Source organism: Mixophyes fleayi, chromosome 12 (assembly GCF_038048845.1).
Source record: "Mixophyes fleayi isolate aMixFle1 chromosome 12, aMixFle1.hap1, whole genome shotgun sequence".
NCBI lineage: Eukaryota > Metazoa > Chordata > Amphibia > Anura > Limnodynastidae > Mixophyes > Mixophyes fleayi.
In genome coordinates, this window is record NC_134413.1 from 50,209,380 (window position 1) to 50,232,093 (window position 22,714).

Here is a 22,714-nt window from a genome sequence, read left to right on the forward strand (position 1 = left end):
CATCACCTCTACCTACACTCCTCATCCATCCCAGATGTTGCTTATTTGAGACAATGTCCATTAAAACTGTCATGCCAACAGTCAGTTAAATAGTTACATAGTTATATAGTTAGTAAGGTTGAAAAAAAGACACAGGTCCATCAAGGTCAACCTTTCATACATGTGAATTTAATCTATCTCTATTTTACTAGAGGAAAGCAAACTAAAAATCCCAGTATGACAATTATTTTTACAATTTTCCCCTCACAGAGGAAAGAACAGTTCTTCCTTACCCCCAAAAATGCTATTGGATAGTCCCCTGGATGAATCATGGACATATCGTTCTCTACTAATTGCCTAATGTAAGAAAGACATCCAAATCATTTTTAAAATCTGTTAGTGAATTTGCCATCTCAAACTCATGTGGTTCGGAATTTTCACAGCTTAATCACACTTACAGTAAAGAGTCCCTTCCTATTTCAGTAGCGAAACATTCTTTCTTCCATTAGCAACCGATGACCTCTTGTCCTCATTATGGTCCTTGGTACACAACTCTTTGCATTGGCCTTGAATATATTTGTACATTTGGTCACCTCTAAGGCATCTTTTTATAAGGTAAAAATAATCAAGTTTTTCTAACTTCTGTTTCTAATTTAATTTATTTTTTATTAATTTGAATTTATTTATTTCTACATGTTTGGTGTATTTGTTTACCCAGAAGATATGTTTATGGGAATGTCCTGTATTTCAGGAAAGCCTATTTTCTGTAAGTGGTTGCATCAGATGGGATCAGCTGGAGGGTTGTCCATAGCTGTGATTGGTTCCCTCAGGGATGTTCTGTACTTCAATGAGCAACGGAAAAAGTACAGTAAGAGAATGTGCCTTGGGATTCGTGCTGTTGTAAGTTACTTAAGGAGAGTTATAACTGACCTGGTTATTTAACAATCAAGCAAGTATTATAGATTCAAATGTGTTATGCAAATTTAATTATAAATAAGTTCCCCATATAAATATGGGGATCGTACTTATATTTACATTACGGTCATTGTACCTGGATAATGCTGACATAAACTTTATTACAAGCATGGGATCTATTATTTGGAATGCTTTGGACAATGTTTTATGAATAGCATGTTTTTACGTAATTTAAAGCACCATGCTATAGTATACTGATTACATATACCAGTCAAACTTGTCTTTCCACACCCAGCCCCTTGCACTCCACTCCTCATTAAGGGCATCATGTAGAGTTGGACGCACATATGTTGTGTAAAATACTGTGCACGCACACCAACAATGTGTACATATACATTTGTGTGCAGATTCTGTTGCATCCTATACCTATGACTTCTTGCGCTTAGAGAGGAGGATTTTTAATCTAATTTGAACTTTTAGTTTGTAATTTAGTCTGTATTTAATTATATTTTACATGGTAACTACAACTTTTGCATTTATTATTAATGCTGACACTATGCTTCCTGATGTCTATGACACCTAATTACAATATTACATATTGTACAAATAAGGTGATGTGAATCTTGAGATGCATCCATCTGAGCATATGCATGTAAATATACATGTGTCATGTTGTAGTCATACAGTGCATTATGCAGCTTATGTTGCGTTCTTGGTGTATAATACACTTTTTTACATCTGAGCATGTGCTCAATAGCGACTACACTCCCGTCACCGACAGTGGTTCTGTCACTGAGTTGATGTTAAAAATATACATACAAGTCATGATTCATGATATGTAGATTTACACCTGGCTTATGGAAGTTCAAAAGATACAACTCCTAAAAGGGGCATCTACAGATATGTGTAATGCACAACAGAATGCATCTCAAAAGGATGTACTTTACCTATTCTTGAACATCCCCAATCCAAGAGTCCAAAAGTACAAAATATGTTGAAATTTAGATATGAATAAATGTTTTTTGGCACATGTGCAGTGCGACAAAATGCATTTTTATGTTGTACAAATGGAGTTGCAACCACCTCTACATAAGGCCACAATTGAGTTAAGTATATAGGGGGTCATGTAGAATTGGACGCAATTTACAGTTAAAGGCAAGTGTAAATAGTGCACCCTGCTTTACTCTGTATTCCAAGCCACACATATCTTATGATACATGTGACATAGAATATTATTATAAAAGTGTACAATCATCATCAGTAGGGATCTTAACCTAGGGCAATACTAAAAGGATTTAATGGGGAAAACACTTTAACTGAACCTATGATTCCAAATCAAGAGCAATTCGCTAAAGATTGGATGTATTATGTAAATTAGAAGAAAATAAATGGTAGTAAGAGATACACATGAAAAGAACAAGTATGGTTGCACTACAAACATGTGGGACCATATTTATTTTAAAATCAGACTGAAAACAGTGCTTTCTGAATTGTTTTGTTACACTAGAGTATGCATATATACATGCGTTTTAGTCCTCCCTTTATACTAGTCAATTATTTGTTCCCACTTGACAACATTGTCCTAGTTTGCACATGCACATTGACTACCATCAATTACAAACATCTACAGTTAAATAATAAGATTTCCCAACTCCTATATATATTAGTTTCCCCTAAAATCCCAAACTTAAATAATTTAGACTTCAGTTTAGCTTTTTTGTCCATTCTTTTGTGGAAAAGCCATTTTAACACACAATATAGTACTTTATGAACTGCTTGCCATTGATGTGCTGTCATGTACATGTCTTAAATGTCCATGTACACGTTTTCAAGATCCTTTCTGGGTTTTCTTCAAAACCATAAGAAAGTTATTCTAAAGGAATCTTTCCCACCACATCTTTGGTTTCCTCTGCAGCTGCAGAAGACAACTCTAGTGCTGGAATATTGCTTGGTGGTGTGAATGTCTCACCCACTGAAGGATCCTGGGAAGTGGGCTCACTAACATGGTCACTTGGCAAAGACCCATCCACAAGCTCTTTTGCAGTGGAGTCGTTTTGTGTTATTGATTCCCCTCCGTCACTGTTTCCACCAAGAGATTCTACTTTGTCCTGTTTAGCGAAAAGAAATTCCCACCTCTTTGCACAGTTTATTGGATCTTTTTTAAGGCTCTTGGCTTCTGTGGGAAACCAAGGTGCCATGCAATCGTGCACCAACTCTGGTACGTCCAGCTCCATACTCTTTAACTTCTCTTGGTATTCTTGCTGAAGATCTTTTTGCGTCTGTTAAGAAATCAAAGATTCAGAATATACTGATATGTAGATCTACACAAAGGTCAGAATTGAGTACTCTCCCTAGACTGAGTCAATCTTAAGCGATAAGTACTATATTTGGTATTAGCTGTATAATTAACAACATTTTACAATGGTAGAGGAGGATGAACGTTCCAACCTTATATTTACCTGAGCTTCTTCACACTTATAAACTTATGTTTTAGCCACTAACTAAGCTGAAACTTGCATTTAAAATGGGATGATGGGTTTCTTATGGGCTCGTTTTCACCATTGTATTTTACAATTTGAATGTTTTATTTAAAATATTAAAACACTGCATGGCTTATTTCTAATGCATTAACACACAGCAATAGTAGTAAATGATTCTGATGTATGTCTATGAAAGTCTTTTGCTCACCCATAGTCAATCAGTTGAGTTGACTTATATTTTTAAAACATAATTTTTTAGGTTTAATTCAAGTTCAGCTATATTTCACCACCCTAGTTGCTTTTTTTTACATGCTCAAACATGGTAATTACGAAAATTGGCTTTAACGCCATGATACCATTTCCACACAACATATCTGTTTATGTCATGTCTCACACTGATGTGTAAAAACACCATAAAGAAGATGGTCTGCATGACCCCCCCATGTTTGGACACTATTTGGTAGCAAATAGTTGAATGCTATTTGCACAATGTCATAAGAAGTCCCAGAGATGGCACTATGTGATATCACTCAGCATTTCGGCTTAATATCAGGTCTGCAGGGGCTGCCTGGCAAATTTTAGTCCAGGGGGCAAGACTGGGCTCAGCCGCCTATTAGGAACATTTTAAAGGAAGAAAAATGCAGCTAGCCCAGTGACCCAGCCCAAGGTAGCCCGCTATTGGACCGGCCCCAGGGGCAGATGTCCCTGATGCCCTCAGCCCAGACAGTCCCTGCAGGTCTGGGTCCTTACTTGGAATAGCTGAGTCAGTTATACCAGGAAAGACATAACTAACAGACCAATGGTGACATTACTGTAATAGTAATGGCTGCTTCTGTCAATATGACAGTTTCCATTGGATTCATTAGTGATAAAAACAGGGGAGACATATTTGATTCTCTAATGACTCCAAAAAGGTCTCCCCAGATTTATTAAAAATAAGGTTAAAAAGAGTGAAAGATATAAGTTAGAAAATAGTAATTTTTCTGCTCTTATCACAGCCTCAGACCTTGAGTACTGTAACATATTAGATATCCGTATTTATTCATAAAATACATTTCAGCATGCTAGCAACATATACACACCATTTAATTCATGGTGGCTGATCCAGTGCCATTGTATAACTATAAGCACTGGTGTTTTGTGTTTATTACACCATAGGTAGTTCTGTCTAATTTCACTCCAAAAACATTCTACTAGGTTAATTGGCTGCTATCAAAAATTGACTCTCTCTCTCTCTCTCTCTCTCTCTCTCTCTCTGTGTGTGTTAGGGAATTTAGACTGTAAGCTCCAATGGGGCAGGGACTGATGTGAATGAGTTCTCTGTACAGCGCTGTGGAATCAGTGGCGCTATATAAATAAATGGTGATGATGATGATTTTACCATCAGAGCACATTACCCTTGCTGCAAATAAAATGTCTATTTGCATGATGACAACATTGTTTATCTCTATAAAGCATAATCCATTTAAATATAGTAGTAGCAAGAAAAATGACTGTATAGTTCGCATATTGCATGAATTACGGCATGTTCTGAGTCATCTTCTGATCATCTCTATTAAATACAGGTGTCACTGGCAAATTGCATTCTGATATCTCTATAAATAAAGGGGCTTAATCATAATAGGATGTGTCACAGCCAACCACATATTTATGATTCCCTCAATACATCAGCAGAGAGCAGAAAATGATTATTATAAATCATGGCGGAACTGACATAGGAATCCTCTGCTGGAAATGAGAATAATCACACAGGAAAGCAGCAGCCAAGATAAAAATTAACTCTTTTGCTGCTGGTGAAGCAGGCACATTATTTAAATGGAAAATGTGTTTTATTATCTTTTTGGGGATACAAGCAGAATATTCAAGTTGCTATAAATGTTTTAATTTCCAGTAGGTTAAACAGTAACTATTCTCATCTTGGGACTTGTTGGTCAATCAACAAGGATGTTTACATGTTTTGTAGTTTCTCCAGCAATACATCCTCACTGCCAGGCAATATAAAATATATACATTAACAGAGTTTCTGGCAATTTATTAATTATTAATGGTGTTCACTTGCCAATATTTTCCTTATAGCCACAGTTCTATTTTTGTAAAATAATTTTTCAGGGTGTTCTTACTATTCTCAGACCTGCCGACTTGGTCACATTTTGATCCATCAAACATTCTTATTTTATCTTATTTTTTTTTTTAGCAAACAAGGTATGTATTGTTAGAGCATTGTTGGTAGAAGAACACATACGTCAACATAAGGGAAACCTGCAAGCTGCAATAGGTGGAAACAATGTCTTTAGCTTGTGAAATGAATTTTACCTGCTCTCCTTTCTCTTGGATTCTTTGCAGCCCTTCGGTCTGTTTTCCCTCTAGTTTCTGTTGCTGGTTGCTCCATTTGTCAGATACCTAAAAATAAGTAGTATTATTTATTTATAAAGCAGTAGACATATTCCGTAGTGCAAAAGAATTGGAGAGATTACAAATTCCTACATGCAAAGATGGTTCAGAATGTGTGTGTGTGTGTATATATATATATATATGTATGTATGTTATTATTTATGTGTGTGTGTGTATATATATATATATATATATATATATATATATATATATTAATTAGAGATGGTCACTGACCCCCGTGTTTTGGTTTTGGTTTTGGATCCGGGTTACCTTCGTGTTTTGGTTTTGGCAAAACCGCCTTTGCGTGTTTTGGTTTTGGTTTTGTTTGGTTTTGTTTTGCAATTTTGTTTAAAAATCTATTTTTTTCAGGCTAAAATAACATAATTTAATGCTCCACCTGTTTCTTGGATAAGTAAGGTAATTCTAAAGCTAATAAATTATGAATAAAAACAGTTTAATCCCTGGTAGGCCATCCTTAATTCTACACACAAACCAGATTGTCTTCCTTTTCATCTTTGCCAATTGGCAATGCAGCCATCGTCTTTGGGTGTATATTACACCCTACACTTATAGTTAAATATAAAAAAAGCAGCCTGCAAAGACAATTTTATAAATACAAATGGGCAAAGCAGATGTTGTGTTTGGGTGTATAATATTCCCCTAGATTAAAATATAAATAGACAAAGGGAGTTTGGTGACTGTGTGTATATCACCCCCTCCAAATATAGTTAAATAGAAAAGAAGACGGCCTGCATAGACTGTACAATAAAAATAGAAATGGCCAAAGGCAGTTTGGTGTCTGTCTGTATAGGCCCCCCTCCACTGGTAGTTAAATAGAAAAAAAGACAGTCAGTATAGACTGTATAATAAAAATAGAAATGTACAAAGGTAGCTTGGTGACTGTCTGTATCAGTCCCCCCATCACTTGTAGTTAAATAGAAAAAAAGACAGTCAGTATAGACTGTACAATAAAAATAGAAATGCACAAAGGTAGTTTGGTGACTGTATGCAGGGCCGGATTTCCCGCTAGGCACCCTAGGCAACTGCCTACGGCCCAGCGGTACACAGAGGGCCCTGTCAGAGCTGACGGTAAGCGGGGTAGGCGAGGCAGAGGGGCGCTCCCCTCCGCCTGCCATCCCCCTCTGTCCGCCAGCATAACGCTGAAAATAAAGATGGAACAGGATAAAAAAAAAAAAAAAAGAAGTCAGCTGACCATCGGGACCCGGCAGTCTCCACGGCGGGCGTGATGACGTCACTCCCGACGTGATTTTCAGTAAGAAGTCGGCGAGGAGCAGTGGCTGAGCAGAGAGGAGGAGCAGCGGCAGCGCTACATCGGACAAAGAAGTAATAGCTGAATAGAAGGTAAGTTAACTAACGAAGGGGCCATATCAGAGAAATTTGAAACAGGTATCAGAGGGGCATGAGGGGACATGATGGCAATAATAAGTATCAGAGGGGCATGAGGGGGCATGATGGCAATAATAAGTATCAGAGGGGCATGAGGGGGCATGATGGCAATAATAAGTATCAGGGGCATGAGGGGGCATGATGGCAATAATAAGTATTAGAGGGGCATGAGGGGGCATGATGGCAATAATAAGAATCAGAGGGGCATGAGGGGGCATGATGGCAATAATAAGTATCAGAGGTGCATGAGGGGGCATGATGGCAATAATAAGTATCAGAGGGGCATATTGGCAATAATAAGTATCAGAGGGGCATAAGGGGGAATGATGGCAATAATAAGTATCTGAGGGGCATGATGGCAATAATAAGTATCAGAGGGGCATGAGGGGGCATGATGGCAACAATAAGTATCAGAGGGGCATGAGGGGGCATGATGGCAATAATAAGTATCAGAGGGGCATGAGGGGGCTTGATGGCAATAATAAGTATCAGAGGGGCATGATGGCAATAATAAGTATCAGAGGGGCATGATGGCAATAATAAGTATCAGGGGGCATGATGGCAATAATAAGTATCAGAGGGGCATGAGGGGGCATGATGGCAATAATAAGTATCAGAGGGGCATGAGGGGGCATGATGGCAATAATAAGTATCAGAGGGGCATGAGGGGACATGATGGCAATAATAAGTATCAGAGGGGCATGAGGGGGCATGATGGCAATAATAAGTATCAGAGGGGCATGAGGGGGCATGATGGCAATAATAAGTATCGGAGGGGCATGAGGGGGCATGATGGCAATAATAAGTATCAGAGGGGCATGAGGGGGCATGATGGCAATAATAAGTATCAGAGGGGCATGAGGGGGCATGATGGCAATAATAAGTATCAGAGGGGCATGAGGGGGCATGATGGCAATAATAAGTATCAGAGGGGCATGAGGGGGCATGATGGCAATAATAAGTAGCAGAGGGGCATGAGGGGGCATGATGGCAATAATAAGTATCAGAGGGGCATGAGGGGGCATGATGGCAATAATAAGTATCAGAGGGGCATGAGGGGGCATGATGGCAGTAATAATTATCAGAGGGGCATGATGGCAATAATAAGTATCAGAGGGGCATGATGGCAATAATAAGTATCAGAGGGGCATGATGGCAATAATAAGTATCAGAGGGGCATGAGGGGGCATGATGGCAATAATAAGTATCAGAGGGGCATGATGGCAATAATAAGTATCAGAGGGGCATGATGGCAATAATAAGTATCAGAGGGGCATGAGGGGGCATGATGGCAATAATAAGTATCAGAGGGGCATGAGGGGGCATGATGGCAATAATAAGTATCAGAGGGGCATGAGGGGGCATGATGGCAATAATAAGAATCAGAGGGGCATGAGGGGGCATGATGGCAATAATAAGTATCAGAGGTGCATGAGGGGGCATGATGGCAATAATAAGTATCAGAGGGGCATATTGGCAATAATAAGTATCAGAGGGGCATGAGGGGGCATGATGGCAATAATAAGTATCTGAGGGGCATGATGGCAATAATAAGTATCAGAGGGGCATGAGGGGGCATGATGGCAACAATAAGTATCAGAGGGGCATGAGGGGGCATGATGGCAATAATAAGTATCAGAGGGGCATGAGGGGGCTTGATGGCAATAATAAGTATCAGAGGGGCATGATGGCAATAATAAGTATCAGAGGGGCATGAGGGGGCATAATGGCAATAATAAGTATCAGAGGGGCATGAGGGGGCATGATGGCAATAATAAGTATCAGAGGGGCATGAGGGGGCATGATGGCAATAATAAGTATCAGAGGGGCATGAGGGGGCATGATGGCAATAATAAGTATCAGATGGGGCATGATGGCAATAATAAGTATCAGAGGGGCATGAGGGGGCATGATGGCAATAATAAGTATCAGAGGGGCATGAGGGGGCATGATGGCAATAATAAGTATCAGAGGGGCATGAGGGGGCATAATGGCAATAATAAGTATCAGAGGGGCATGAGGGGGCATGATGGCAATAATAAGTATCAGAGGGGCATGAGGGGGCATGATGGCAATAATAAGTATCAGAGGGGCATGAGGGGGCATGATGGCAATAATAAGTAGCAGAGGGGCATGAGGGGGCATGATGGCAATAATAAGTATCAGAGGGGCATGAGGGGGCATGATGGCAATAATAAGTATCAGAGGGGCATGAGGGGGCATGATGGCAATAATAAGTATCAGAGGGGCATGAGGGGGCATGATGGCAATAATAAGTATCAGAGGGGCATGAGGGGGCATGATGGCAATAATAAGTATCAGAGGGGCATGAGGGGGCATGATGGCAATAATAAGTATTAGAGGGGCATGAGGGGGCATGATGGCAATAAGTATCAGAGGGGCATGAGGGGGCATGATGGCAAAAATAAGTAGCAGAGGTGCATGAGGGGGCATGATGGCAATAATAAGTATCAGAGGGGCATGATGGCAATAATAAGTATCAGAGGAGCATGATGGCAATAATAAGCATCAGAGGGGCATGAGGGGGCATGATGGCAATAATAAGTAGCAGAGGGGCATGATGATGGCAATAATAAGTAGCAGAGGGGCATGATGACAGAAATGTGGAACAGGCCGTGTGAGGGGAAATAAACAAGGGGAGCAAAAATATGGAGGGCACAGTGTGATGGTGAAGGGTGGACAGTGTGATGATTAAAGGGCAAAAGCATGATGGAGGGGCACAGTGTGATGATGAAGGGAGTACAGTGTACTAAAGGGGAAGTGTGAAGGAGGAGCAAAAGTGATCAAAGTGATGAAGTAGGGGACATTTTTTTCTCTTCTGTACTTTAACTTATTTGCCCAAATACATTTTTTGTAGGAGGGAGCTGTGAGAGCTTACACAGGCCCAGTGTGCTTGGACTGGGCGTGCAGGGACTGAAGTGACATCATACAGAGGATCAAGGTACAGTGCGCAGAGTTGGACCAATAATATCAACCTGCAGGGACTGAAATAACCTTTCTTTTCATCAGCAAATGTGAGTAATGAAAAGTTATCATGCTAAACGATTATTGTAAAAATCCTATTATTAAAATGTAATTTTCTCTATTGTACTAATGTGCACTCTTCAGTCTGTGACAGAAGCTCTGGGCAAGTGGTAAATAGCAGGTACATAAGTCCCAGGTTCCTGTCGGTTGTACTTTAAAACAGACTGATCAAGAGATGGGAGGTGTCTGTGAAAAGGCAGCTGGGATATGCATCCAGTGTCTTAGACCTGGGGAGGAGATGAGCTGCCTCCTCAGACACTCTGCTGCAGTGAGCAATAATAAGTTGTAGTTCTGAAAAAGGGTCTTGCTAAATGTATTGTCTAGTAGCCAGACGGCTAGGATTTTGATTATATTCTGTTTTGTTTACAAGCTGGTGAATAAACTGTCTGTGGTTGTTATGGTGAAACGTCTGGACTTGTGTGGTTTACTGCTGCTGCTCACCCAGGAGATAGTACCTATTCCCCTAATTACACTACAAGTCTTTATATAGTGCGAATTCATGGGTGGAGCATGTCTCTGATATCAGACGTTTAAAGTTAATATATTCTATTTAACAGCAAAAATTGGAATAGAAGATTGTTTGCAGTATGTTTTATGTCAAGTGTATAGTTACAAAAAAAAGTTTGTAGTAAGAATTCTTAGCATTTAAAGCTATATACAACATTATTTGCACTCTGTTTTACGTAAGGATTTAATTAAAAGTTAATATTTATTGGTATAACATTGTCTGCACTATCTTTTCTAGAACCTATTTAAAGTTAATATTGTTTCACGGGGGGGCACCAAACCAGTATCCTGCCTAGGGCCCTTTATATATATTAGAGATGGGCGAACCCACCCGAACTTTGCCTATCCGAGTACCAAGCTCGGTACTCTCCAGCCCGCTCGGATTCCAAATCGAGGCCAAACGTCATTGTGACGTCGTCGGATCTCGAGGCTCGGTTGAAAATTTTAAATACCTGCCTCAACAGCAATCCATCGCCATTTGACAGAGGGACAAAGCAGGGTGTAGTCACAGGCTGATTAGAGCAGGGACAGATAATATACCTTATTCTTTATCCAATTCTGATAACAATTCTAATAACAATTCTGATTACAATTGATAGAGAAGAGAGGAGGATAGAGGAGTCTTTTTTTCCAATATTTAGCACTACAAGTGCTTTTGGGGTGTCCCCCATTCTTTTGCATTGATTTTTCTGGCTGTCAAAATGCATATTTGTCAGCAGTATCTAAAACAATTTGCAGCACTACAAGTGCTTTGGGCTCATAATGGATTAAAAGCAGTCCACATATGAGCAGAATCAGCAACCAGGTTCTGTCACCAGTCCTGATGGTAGTGTTCCCAGTATGTCATCTGGGAAAGGCGATGTCAAACTACACAGTCTTTTGAAATCAGTCAAAAAAACACACACCCCCAAAAAATTTACCATGTTGAAGCGCTAAAGAAGTGTAACTGAGGAAAAGTTAAGTGCCGAAAAAAAATAAATTGCCAACATGCCATTCTACACACGCATTGGCAAAGAGAGAATGAGGCCTTCACCTTTGTCTATTAGTGTCAGATCAAAAATGTTACCAAGCCTACAAGTGGTGCACAACTACTGTTACGCGTCAAAGCCGAGCTGCAAGATAACAGTAAGGCATTAGAGGATAATGTTTGCTCTGAATCACAAATGACACCAATCCCTGTGGAGAGTCCATCCAACAGTGGGATGTCTAATCGTGAGCATTCTGTTAGTGTACCCATAAAGAAGGACCCTTTCAGCAGTTCTGCTGATGTGTGCCTGAACAGCCCGAGTGTAGCCGGTGATACACAAATTGAGGATGCCACTTTGGAAATAGAAGAGGGTGAGGGGGAGATTTGTGGAGGTGACGAGGGAGCTAATGAGGATGCTGATGAGGATGAGGTTGTTTGTGTCAGTGCTGCACCAGTGGCAGCAGTTCTGGCACGTGACAAGAAAAAGGCCATTATTACGCCAGGCCATAAAACCAAAAAATCTACTTCTTATGTGTGGAATTTCTACCCCAATCCAGACAACAACTGTATAGCCATTTGTAGTGTATGTGAAGCCACAGTCAGTCGAGGGGGGGGCCTTAACCATCTTGGAACCTCGTCTATGTTACGCCATTTGACGAGAGTTCATGGCAAAGTGTTGGGAAAAGCTGAAAGTTCTTCCAAAAAAAATTACAAGCACTCCATCATCAGCTAGGATCCTCCGCTCACCGACATCCCGACGGCTACAAAATACACCCACCACACCATCCTCATCAATATCCTCAGTAGCGCTCGGAGTTAGCCCTGCATTCCACTTATTAAGGCTGGATGACTCCTGCACTATTATTGATTCCTCTGAAGAAAGCGTTAGTCCCACTGCTGCTGCTGTTGCTGCTGCTGGGGGTGAATCGTCAGCCCAGAGGAAGGCCAAGAAAAAGAGCAGTCCTACATTACAACAATTAACCATGAAACAATCATTTGCTAGGGGAAGCAAATATGACAGCAGTCACCCAGTCGCCAAGCAAATCACAGACGCCATGGCTGCCATGTTAGTGTTAGATCTGCGTCCAATATCCACAATAAACGCAGCTGGTTTTTCACAGTTAATTGAGGTTTTGTGTCCGCGTTACAGAATTCCATCGCAAAACTATTTTTCCCGTAAAGCTATTCCACAACTCTACCAAAAAGTTTGTACAAATGTAGAGATTGTGCTGAAAAATGCCATTCTGCCCACTGTCCACTTAACCACAGATATGTGGACAAGTGGAAGTGGCCAAACCAAAGACTACCCACTGGGTTGGTCATTCACCTTCACCAGAAGGAACAGCAGCAGCATGTACACAACTACGTAACATTTGTCACAGGCAGGCCACTCTTTGTATCACCGGCTTCACTAACCGGCATACAGCTGACAATTTGTTACGCAAACTAAGAGATGTGATTGATACATGGCTTATACCACTTGGACTCTGACCAAGATATGTAATTTCTGATAAAGCCAACAAAATAGTGCGAGCATTACAGCTGGGTGATTTCCAGCACATTCACTGTTTTGCTCACACCATCAACTTGGTGGTGCAGAGCTTCCTACGAACTAACCGTGAGGTGCAGGAGATGCTTTCGGTGGCCCGTAAGATTTCAGGCCATTTCAGGCATTCGGCCACAGCATGTAGGAGATTGCAGCAGCTCCAAGAGCAGTTTAACTTGCCCTGCCACCAACTTAAGCAGGAGGTGGTAACTAGGTGGAATTCCTCCCTGTACATGCTGCAGAGGATGGAGGAACAGCGCAAAGCCATCCAAGCGTATTGCACAAGCCATGACATTGGGAAAGGAGGGTGCATGTATTTCAGTTTTGCACAGTGGGGAATCCTTTCAGTGCTGTGCAAGGTGCTGAAACCATTTGAAGTTGTGACGTGTGAAGTGAGTGCAGATTCTGCTAGTTTGAGCCAAGTCATTCCTTTAATTAGACTATTGGAAAAGCAGCTTGAGAAACTGAGGGAGGAGATGAAAGCAAGCAATTCCGCAAAGTATGTTGGCCTTGTTGATCAAGTACTTAATTCGCTTCACAATGATCCTCGAGTTATTAAGATCTTGAGCTCGGATCAGTACGTTTTGGCCACTGTGCTTGATCCAAGGTTTAAGACCTACATTGAGTCTTTGCTTCAAAATGAACGAGATGTGAACTTTTGCAAGGAGCTATTGCTCAGCAAGTTGTCCGCTGAACTGGGCCTTGGTTTGACGACGTGTTCTCCTTCAGTTTCTCAAGCAGCTGCTGCTCGTAAAAAAATTAATTTTCAAAAAAGAAGCAGGGGGGACGCAGAAGGAAGACCAGAACAGTTTAACATCTGGGCTGGTTTGAAGGATTTTTCTAAAAAATGTGGGACCTTGCCCATAACTCTATCCAATATGAGTATTAACATGCAAAGGATGGTGGAGGATTACTTTTAAGAGGTAATTGATATGGAAAAGTCAGACAGTCCCTTTCCTTACTGGGAAGAAAAGCAGGCCATTTGGAAACCCATGTACAAACTTGCTTTGCAATACTTAAGCTGCCCACCCTCCAGTGTGTACTCTGAACGAGTGTTCAGCACAGCAGGGAACTTAGTCAGTGATCGCCGTAGAAGGTTACTTCCCAAAAATGTGGAGAAAATTATGTTTATAAAATGAACTACATCTTCCATGAGGAAGGCCTTCACCATCCAAGACATCCAAGCACTGACTGTTCTCTAATGGTGGATTCAAGCGGCGATGAATTGATAGTCTGTGATGATGACGTACACACTCATGAGGGTGAGGATGAAGCTGAAGATGATGACGATAACATCTTTTTAAAACTTTCTATGTAAGTGTAGGGTGCAATCTACCCCCAAAGAGGAAAGGGACTTGGGGCATTTCCATATCACGTACCGTCTTGAAAGTCTGCTGTTTGGGCAATTTCTCCTTAAGGGTAGGGTGTCATAGACAGAGTGACCCCAAACTGTCTTTGTCCATTTCTCTTAATATTGTACAGTCTATAACGGCTGAATTTTTTGGTATTTTATATAAGTGGAGGGGGGCCTAGATAGACAGAAACCAAACTAGCTTTCTCCATTTCAATTAATATTGTACAGTCTATAACGGCTGAATTTTTTTATATTTTATATAAGTGGAGGGGGGCCTAGATAGACAGAAACCAAACTGGCTTTCTCCATTTCAATTAATATTGTACAGTCTATAACGGCTGAATTTTTTTATATTTTATATAAGTGGAGGGGGGCCTAGATAGACAGAAACCAAACTAGCTTTCTCCATTTCAATTAATATTGTACAGTCTATAACGGCTGAATTTTTTTGTATTTTCTACAACTGGAGGGGGTCGAGAGAGACAGAAACCAAACTGCCTTTGTCCATTTCTTTACATATTTAAGTATAAGTGTAGGGTGTAATATACATCCAAAGACGATTGCTGCATTGCCAATATTCATAGATGGAGAGGAAGACAATCTGGTTTGTGTGTAGAATTAATGAAGGCCTACCAGGAATGAAACTGTTTTTTGGATAATTTATTAGCTTTACAATTACATTACTTATCCAAGAAACAGGTGGAGCACTAAATTTGGCTATTTTAGGCCCAAAAACATTGATTTTTAATCAAAATAGCAAAACAAAACCAAACAAAACCAAAACCAAAACACGCAATGACGGTTTGGCAAAACCAAAACCAAAATACGACGGTAATCCAGATCCAAAACCAAAACAAAAACACGGGGGTGAGTGAGCATCTCTAATATATATATATATTTATATATATATAGATATATATATATATAGATATATATATATATATATATATTGTAAGCCATCTAAAATTACAGTGTGCCTCTGTAAACAATAACTATAAACAACAAATGTAGCCACATTGGTTTGTATGCATAATACTAAATAGAATAAACATTCTATAATTGCACAGCAATGCAAACTGTGTTGTCACTATATAAGGGTGGTGTTAAGAAGAACAGACACAAGTTGGGTACAATGATATTTATTAATGAAACTCACCATTTGTAGAACCTGCACCACCTCTTGGATGTGTGAGTTGTTTATTTCTTTTTTTAACCTGTAAAGACATAAAAGACAATGATTACAGAAGTCTGCGATGAAAAAGTCAAAAATGACTCGCGATTTTGCATATCACATCACGTTTTTCTGCAAAACGTGTATTTATGAATAAGTCATTTTTTTCATATTCTTTAAAATAATAAATGTATTCTGCCTACATTTATTATAAAACATTGTCTTAAATGAATTCAGTCGGTAGTATAGAACATTGCAATTCAGTTCTCATCATAAAACTTCCCCCCGCCCAGTGCCAGATTAAGGTTCACATGGGCCTGAAGCTGAAATTTACAAAGGGCAGACCAGTGGCCTAGTGGTTAGCACTTCTGCCTCACAGCACTGGGGTCATGAGTTCAATTCCCAACCATGGCCTTATGTGTGAGGAGTTTGTATGGGTTTCCTCTGAATGCTCCGGTTTCCTCCAACACTCCAAAAACATACAGGTAGGTTAATTGGCTGCTATCAAAATTGACCCTAGTGTCTGTGTGTGTGTTTGTTAGGGAATTTAGACTGTAAGCTCCAATGGGGCAGGGACTGATGTGAATGAGTTCTCTGTACAGCGCTGTGGAATTAGTGGAGCTATATAAATAACTGATGATGGTGATGAAAGGGCCTAAACCCCATACTGTCTAAAGAAACATTGCACACACACAACAACTACAAGGTGAGCTGGTGAAGGTGGAAGCAAATAAAACAGATGCAATACAGTTTTGCCCTTTGCCAGCTCTTTTTATCTCCTGCCTACCACCACATACACACTCACACACACACACACACACACACACACAGTACATATACATTCATAGATTCTTCAAAAAGAAGTTTAAAAGCTGTTTTATTTAGAGATGAGCGCACTCGGATTTCCTGAATCCGAGCCCACCCGAACGTTGCCGATCCGAGTCGGATCCGAGACAGATCCGGGTATTGGCGCCAAATGAAAACTTGAAAGCGAGGCTCCGAGTCATAATCCCGTTGTCGGATCTCGCGATACTCGGATCCTATAAATTCCCCGCTAGTCGCCGCCATCTTCACTCGGGCATTGATCAGGGTAGAGGGAGGGTGTGTTAGGTGGTCCTCTGTTCTGGTAAATCTCGTGCTGTGCTGTTTAGTTCTGTGCTGTGTTCTGCAGTATCAGTCCAGTGGTGCTGTGTGCTGTGCTCTGTCAATTTTGAGTTTAGTGGTGCTGCTGGGTCCTGTGTGCTGTGTCCTGTTCAGTCCAGTTGTGCTGTGTCCTGTGCTCTGTGCTTCTAAGGGCATAGTTATTTCCCCAATATTCCCAAGTGTTTAAAAAATTAAAAAAAAGTTAATAAAAAAAATATTCAAAAAACTAATTTAATTTTTTTTTAATTACAACAAAATTTGCCAAACCAATCCTGCAATATAAGCCCATTGGTACTGCAATATTACCAAGTTCACACATTCAGCAGTAAAAGTCCAGTGGTACTGCTGCAATATTACAAAGTTCACATATTCTGCAGTATCAGTCCAGTGGTGCTGCGTGCTGTGCTCTGTCAATTTTGAGTTCAGTGGTGCTGCTGGGTCCTGTGTGCTGTGTCCTGTTCAGTCCAGTGGTCCTGTGTCCCGTGCTCTGTGCTTCTAAGGGCATAGTTATTTCCCCAATATTCCCAAGTGTTTAAAAAATTAAAAAAAAGTTAATAAAAAAAATATTCAAAAAACTAATTTAATTTTTTTTTAATTACAACAAAATTTGCAAAACCAATCCTGCAGTATAAGCCCATTGGTACTGCAATATTATCAAGTTCACACATTCTGCAGTATCTTGTGCTACATATAATGGAGAGCAAAAATTTGGAGGATAAAGTAGGGAAAGATCAAGACCCACTTCCTCCTAATGCTGAAGCTGCTGCCACTAGTCATGACATAGACGATGAAATGCCATCAACGTCGTCTTCCAAGCCCGATGCCCAATCTCCTAGTACAGGGCATGTAAAATCCAAAAAGCCCAAGTTCTCAAAAAAAAGCAAAAAGAGAAACCTAAAATCATCTGAGGAGAAACGTAAAGTTGGCAATATGCCATTTACGACACGTAGTGGCAAGGAACAGCTTAGGGGCTGGCCCGTGTTCATGACTAGTGGTCCATCTTCACCCAAGGATCTTAGCCCTCCTCCTCCTCCCCCCCCCCTACAAAAAATTGAAGAGAGTTATGCTGTCAGCAACAAAACAGCAAACAACTCTGCCTTCTAAAGAGAAATTATCACACTATTGCAAAGCATATAACTGCGGCTGTAACTGCAATGTTGGTGTTAGACGTGCGCCCGGTGTCCGCCATCAGTGGAGTGGGATTTAGAGGGTTGATGGAGGTATTGTGTCCCCGGTACCAAATCCCGTCGATATTCCACTTCACTAGGCAGGCGATACCAAAAATGTACAGAGAAGTACGATCAAGTGTCCTCAGTGCTCTGAAAAATGCGGTTGTACCCACTGTCCACTTAACCACGGACATGTGGACAAGTGGTTCTGGGCAAACGAAGGACTATATGACTGTGACAGCCCACTGGGTAGATGCATCGCCTTCCGCAGCAACAGCAACAGCTGCATCAGTAGCAGCATCTACTATCATATATTGTGGTGACCCACTCCTCTACGCAGTCCAGGTACATTTTTTGGTGCGATTAAGACCAGTTGATGGTTTTCCTATTATATTGTGGTGACCCACTCCTCTACGCAGTCCAGATACATTTATTGGTGCGATTCATACAAGTTCAGGGTTTTTAATTTATATTGTGGTGACCACTCCTCTACGCAGTCCAGATACATTTATTGGTGCGAATCAAACAAGTTCAGGGTTTTTAAATTATATTGTGGTGACCACTCCTCTACGCAGTCCAGATACATTTATTGGTGCGAATCATACAAGTTCAGGGTTTTTAAATTATATTGTGGTGACCACTCCTCTACGCAGTCCAGGTACATTTTTTGGTGCGATTAAGACCAGTTGATGGTTTTCTTATTATATTGTGGGGACCACTCCACTACGCAGTCCAGAAAGATACCTCGTTGCAACGTTTTGGACTAATAACTATATTGTGAGGTGTTCAGAATACACTGTAAATTAGTGGAAATGCTTGTTAATGAATGTTATTGAGGTTAATAATAGCGTAGGAGTGAAAATAAGCCCAAAAACTTGATTTTTAAACTTTTTATGCTTTTTTTAAAAAAAATCAGAATCCAAAACCTTAAATCCGAACCAAAACCTTTCGGCAGGTGTTTTGCGAAACAAATCCGAACCCAAAACATCGCGAAAATCCGAATCCAAAACACAAAACACGAGACACCAAAAGTCGCCGGTGCACATCCCTAGTTTTATTGCACAATGGCAACACATACACGTCAATACCATTAGCACATTTAGTCTATCTTAAAGAAACATATGAAAATTTGAAAAATGTTTTGGAACTGATTGCATATGCAAGACACAACTGGTTAATATGTGGAGATCTTAAAATTATATGCATGGTACTTGGCCAGCAACAAGGTTACACCAAATTCCCATGTTTTCTCTGTGAATGGGATAGCAAAGCTAAAAATTTACATTGGCAAAAAAACGATTGGACAGCTCGAAAAAGTTTAGAAATTGGAAAAAATAATGTCATCAAATCCAGTTTAGTAGATCCAAATAAAGTTTTACTTCTACCTCTACATATAAAATTAGGACTGATGAAACAATATGTAAAAGCACTGCCTAAAGATGGAGAAACTTTGAAATATCTTTGCACTAAATTCCCTAACATATCCGATGCTGCACTGAAGCAGTGCCGTAACTAGCCATTTTAGTGCCCTGGGCGAGACAGGTAACCGGCGCCCGCCGTCTAAGTGGGAGTGTCAATCATCGAGTGGGCGTGGTCAACCTACTGTGGGGGCGTAGCTAGCGCTTTGCAAGTAGACTGCACCGAAACCCCCTCCCTCCCCATTCTTCTCGGTCTGGCTTTGTAAGAATCTTTATTTAATAAGCCTCCATAGAATCAAGTACTTTAAATGCAGCTATCACATGCTAGCTGTATAAAAAATTAATTGGTTATTGAAATAAAACTCACTGAAACAAATTAAAACATAAATGTAACGGTACCATCTGTATCACACTGCCCCTTAATCCCACTGTGCCCTCCATCACAGTTTCTCCTTTATCACACCGTGCCATGGAGCCATCTTTATCACATTGTGCCCCCTTATCACCATCACACAAAATGAATAATATATATATATATATATATATATATATACACACACACATACATACACACATATATACACACACACATACAAAATAAAGAGCCTCCTAGTGTCCGCCATACCTTAGAGAGCATTCCTGTGACCTCCATACAATACAGAGAGCATTCGTGTGACCGCCATACTATACAGAGAGCATTCCTATGACCGCCATATAATACAGAGAGCATTCCTATGACCACCATACAATACAGAGAGCATTCCTATGACCGCCATACAATACAGAGAGCATTCCTATGACCGCCATACTATACAGAGAGCATTCCTATGACCGCCATACTATACAGAGAGCATTCCTATGACCACCATACAATACAGAGAGCATTCTTGTGACTGCAATACAGATAAATACCTCACCTGAAATTAATAGACCCCACCATTAAATTAAAAAGCCCCATCAATAAATTAAATTGACCCACCAGCACCCCACAAATAAAATAGTACCCATTAAATAATTAGCCCCCACCTAAACGTCACCATTAAATTAATAGCCTACCTCTCACCCATGTACTAAGACACCCAACCTCCCTACCCTCATATCACACATTATATTAATACATCCCCCCTTTCCTCACACATTATGGCAGCATACCCCCCCTTTCCCCATAAAGCATAGCAGCATCCCCCCCTCCATAATAGCAAGATGCAGCACACATTCCTCCCCTCCATAATAGCAGCACACATCCCCCTCCCTAATAGCAGCACACATCCCCCTCTCCTCCCTCCATAATAGCAGCTTAAATGCCCCCCTCCCTCCATAATAGCAGTAGCAGGTTACATCCCCTCTCCCTCCATAATAGCAGCTCACATCCCCCCCTCTCCTCCCTCCATAATAGCAGCTCACACCCCCCCTCCATAATAGCAGCTTAAATGCCCCCCTCCCTCCATAATAGCAGCATACATCCCCCCTCCCTCCATAATAGCAGCTCACATCCCCCCCTCTCCTCCCTCCATAATAGCAGCTCACACCCCCCCTCCATAATAGCAGCTTACATGCCCCCCTCCCCTCCCTCCATAATAGCAGCTCACATGCCCCCCCTTCCCTCCATAATAGCAGCTCACATGCCCCCCTACCCTCCATAATAGCAGCTCACATGCTCCCCTTCCCTCCATAATAGCAGCTCACATGCCCCCCTTCCCTCCATAATAGCAGTTCACATCCCCCCCTCCCTCCATAATAGCAGCTCACATCACATGCCCCCCTCCCCTCCCCTCCCTCCATAATAGCAGCTCACATGCCCCCCTTCCCTCCATAATAGCAGTTCACATCCCCCCCTCCCTCCATAATAGCAGCTCACATCACATCATCACATGCCCCCCTCCCCTCCCCTCCCCTCCCTCCATAATAGCAGCTCACATGCCCCCCTTCCCTCCCTCCATAATAGCAGCTCACATGCCCCCCTTCCCTCCCTCCATAATAGCAGCTCACATGCCCCCCTTCCCTCCATAATAGCAGCTCACATGCCCCCCTCCCTCCATAATAGCAGCTCACATTCCCCACCTCCTTCCATAATTGCAGCTTTCACCCCCCCCTCCCTCCATAATAGCAACACACATCCCCTTTCCCCTGCTTAGAAGCTTACCTTTGTTGTCTTTATTCCTGACCAGCCGTGGCTCCTCTTTGCTACTCTGCTCCTCTGCTGCCTAGCAACGTCATGACATCAGACGCTGAGGCAGAGGGCAGAGTTCAGAAGGAGTCGGGTGCCGGCCGCCATTTTGGATGCGCCGGGCGGCCGGCAGTCTGAATCTGAGGTCTGTTTAATTTTTTTTTTTTATCACTCCTCACACAGAGGCAGGTGCGGGCGGCCACTCCGCCCCCTTGGGACTGCACCGCCCGCACCGGCCTCGTTACGGCTCTGCACTGAAGGAAGGCATTTTTACAGGCCCTGGCATTAGAACGTTAATAAAAGATGAACATTTCGGGCGTGTAATGAATATTGTGGAACTTTCGGTGTGCACTTCCTTCAAACAAATGATTTCAAAATTTTTAGGCAATGTCAAGGATCCAAACTACAAAGAAATTATCAGGGAAATGCTTAATAGTTACAGAAACCTTGGCTGTAGTTACAGAAACCTTGGCTGCAATGAGTTTAAAAGGTACATTTTTTGAATTCACATATTGAGCATTTCCCGAATAATCTCGGAGACTACAGTGAAGAACGGGGTGAACGGTTCCACCAAGATGTTAAAGATGTAGAAAGAAGATACCAGGGTTGTTGGGGCGTCAGCATGATGGCTGACTAATGCTGGATGATACACAGAAAAAACTTATAAGCGAAAAACGACAAAATGAAGTTTGAAGACAAAAAAAACAAGATATTAACGATTTTTTCAATAATTATGGTTTTGTTTCTATTATTGTTTGATTTTATTGTTATTTTATTATGTAATTAAGACAAAAACACAGTGATATCTACACTGCTTTGCATTTCACAATAAATATGTCAAGAACAATTAAACTTCTTGTTTTTTCTTAAAAATGTATGTAACCCCCTTACATGTAAATATGATGTGTTCCTTTTTTTATATACTATTTCTTGATGTACACAGGAGTATAATTAAGAATATAAAAGTATTATTATAAAAGCTTTCAATACCTTAAATTTCGCAGACCTATGTTATATACTGACAAAAGAAGTGCCTTCATATCACCCATTATGTA

General features: G+C 41.0%; 1 protein-coding gene across 1 annotated transcript in view; it reads right to left on the reverse strand.

The window, feature by feature from the left end:
- Positions 1-2,320: 2,320 nt before the first annotated feature.
- PLCB2 (phospholipase C beta 2) overlaps positions 2,321-22,714 on the reverse strand; it is a 201,259-nt gene continuing 180,865 nt past the window's right edge. Inside the window, exons 30-32 of the mRNA XM_075193063.1 lie at positions 15,748-15,805; positions 5,688-5,774; positions 2,321-3,173 (exon numbers count right to left, since the gene is read on the reverse strand). Of these exons, the coding sequence (XP_075049164.1) occupies positions 2,763-3,173; positions 5,688-5,774; positions 15,748-15,805 (556 nt within the window). The 3' untranslated portion in view covers positions 2,321-2,762. The remainder of the gene's footprint in view (positions 3,174-5,687; positions 5,775-15,747; positions 15,806-22,714) is intronic.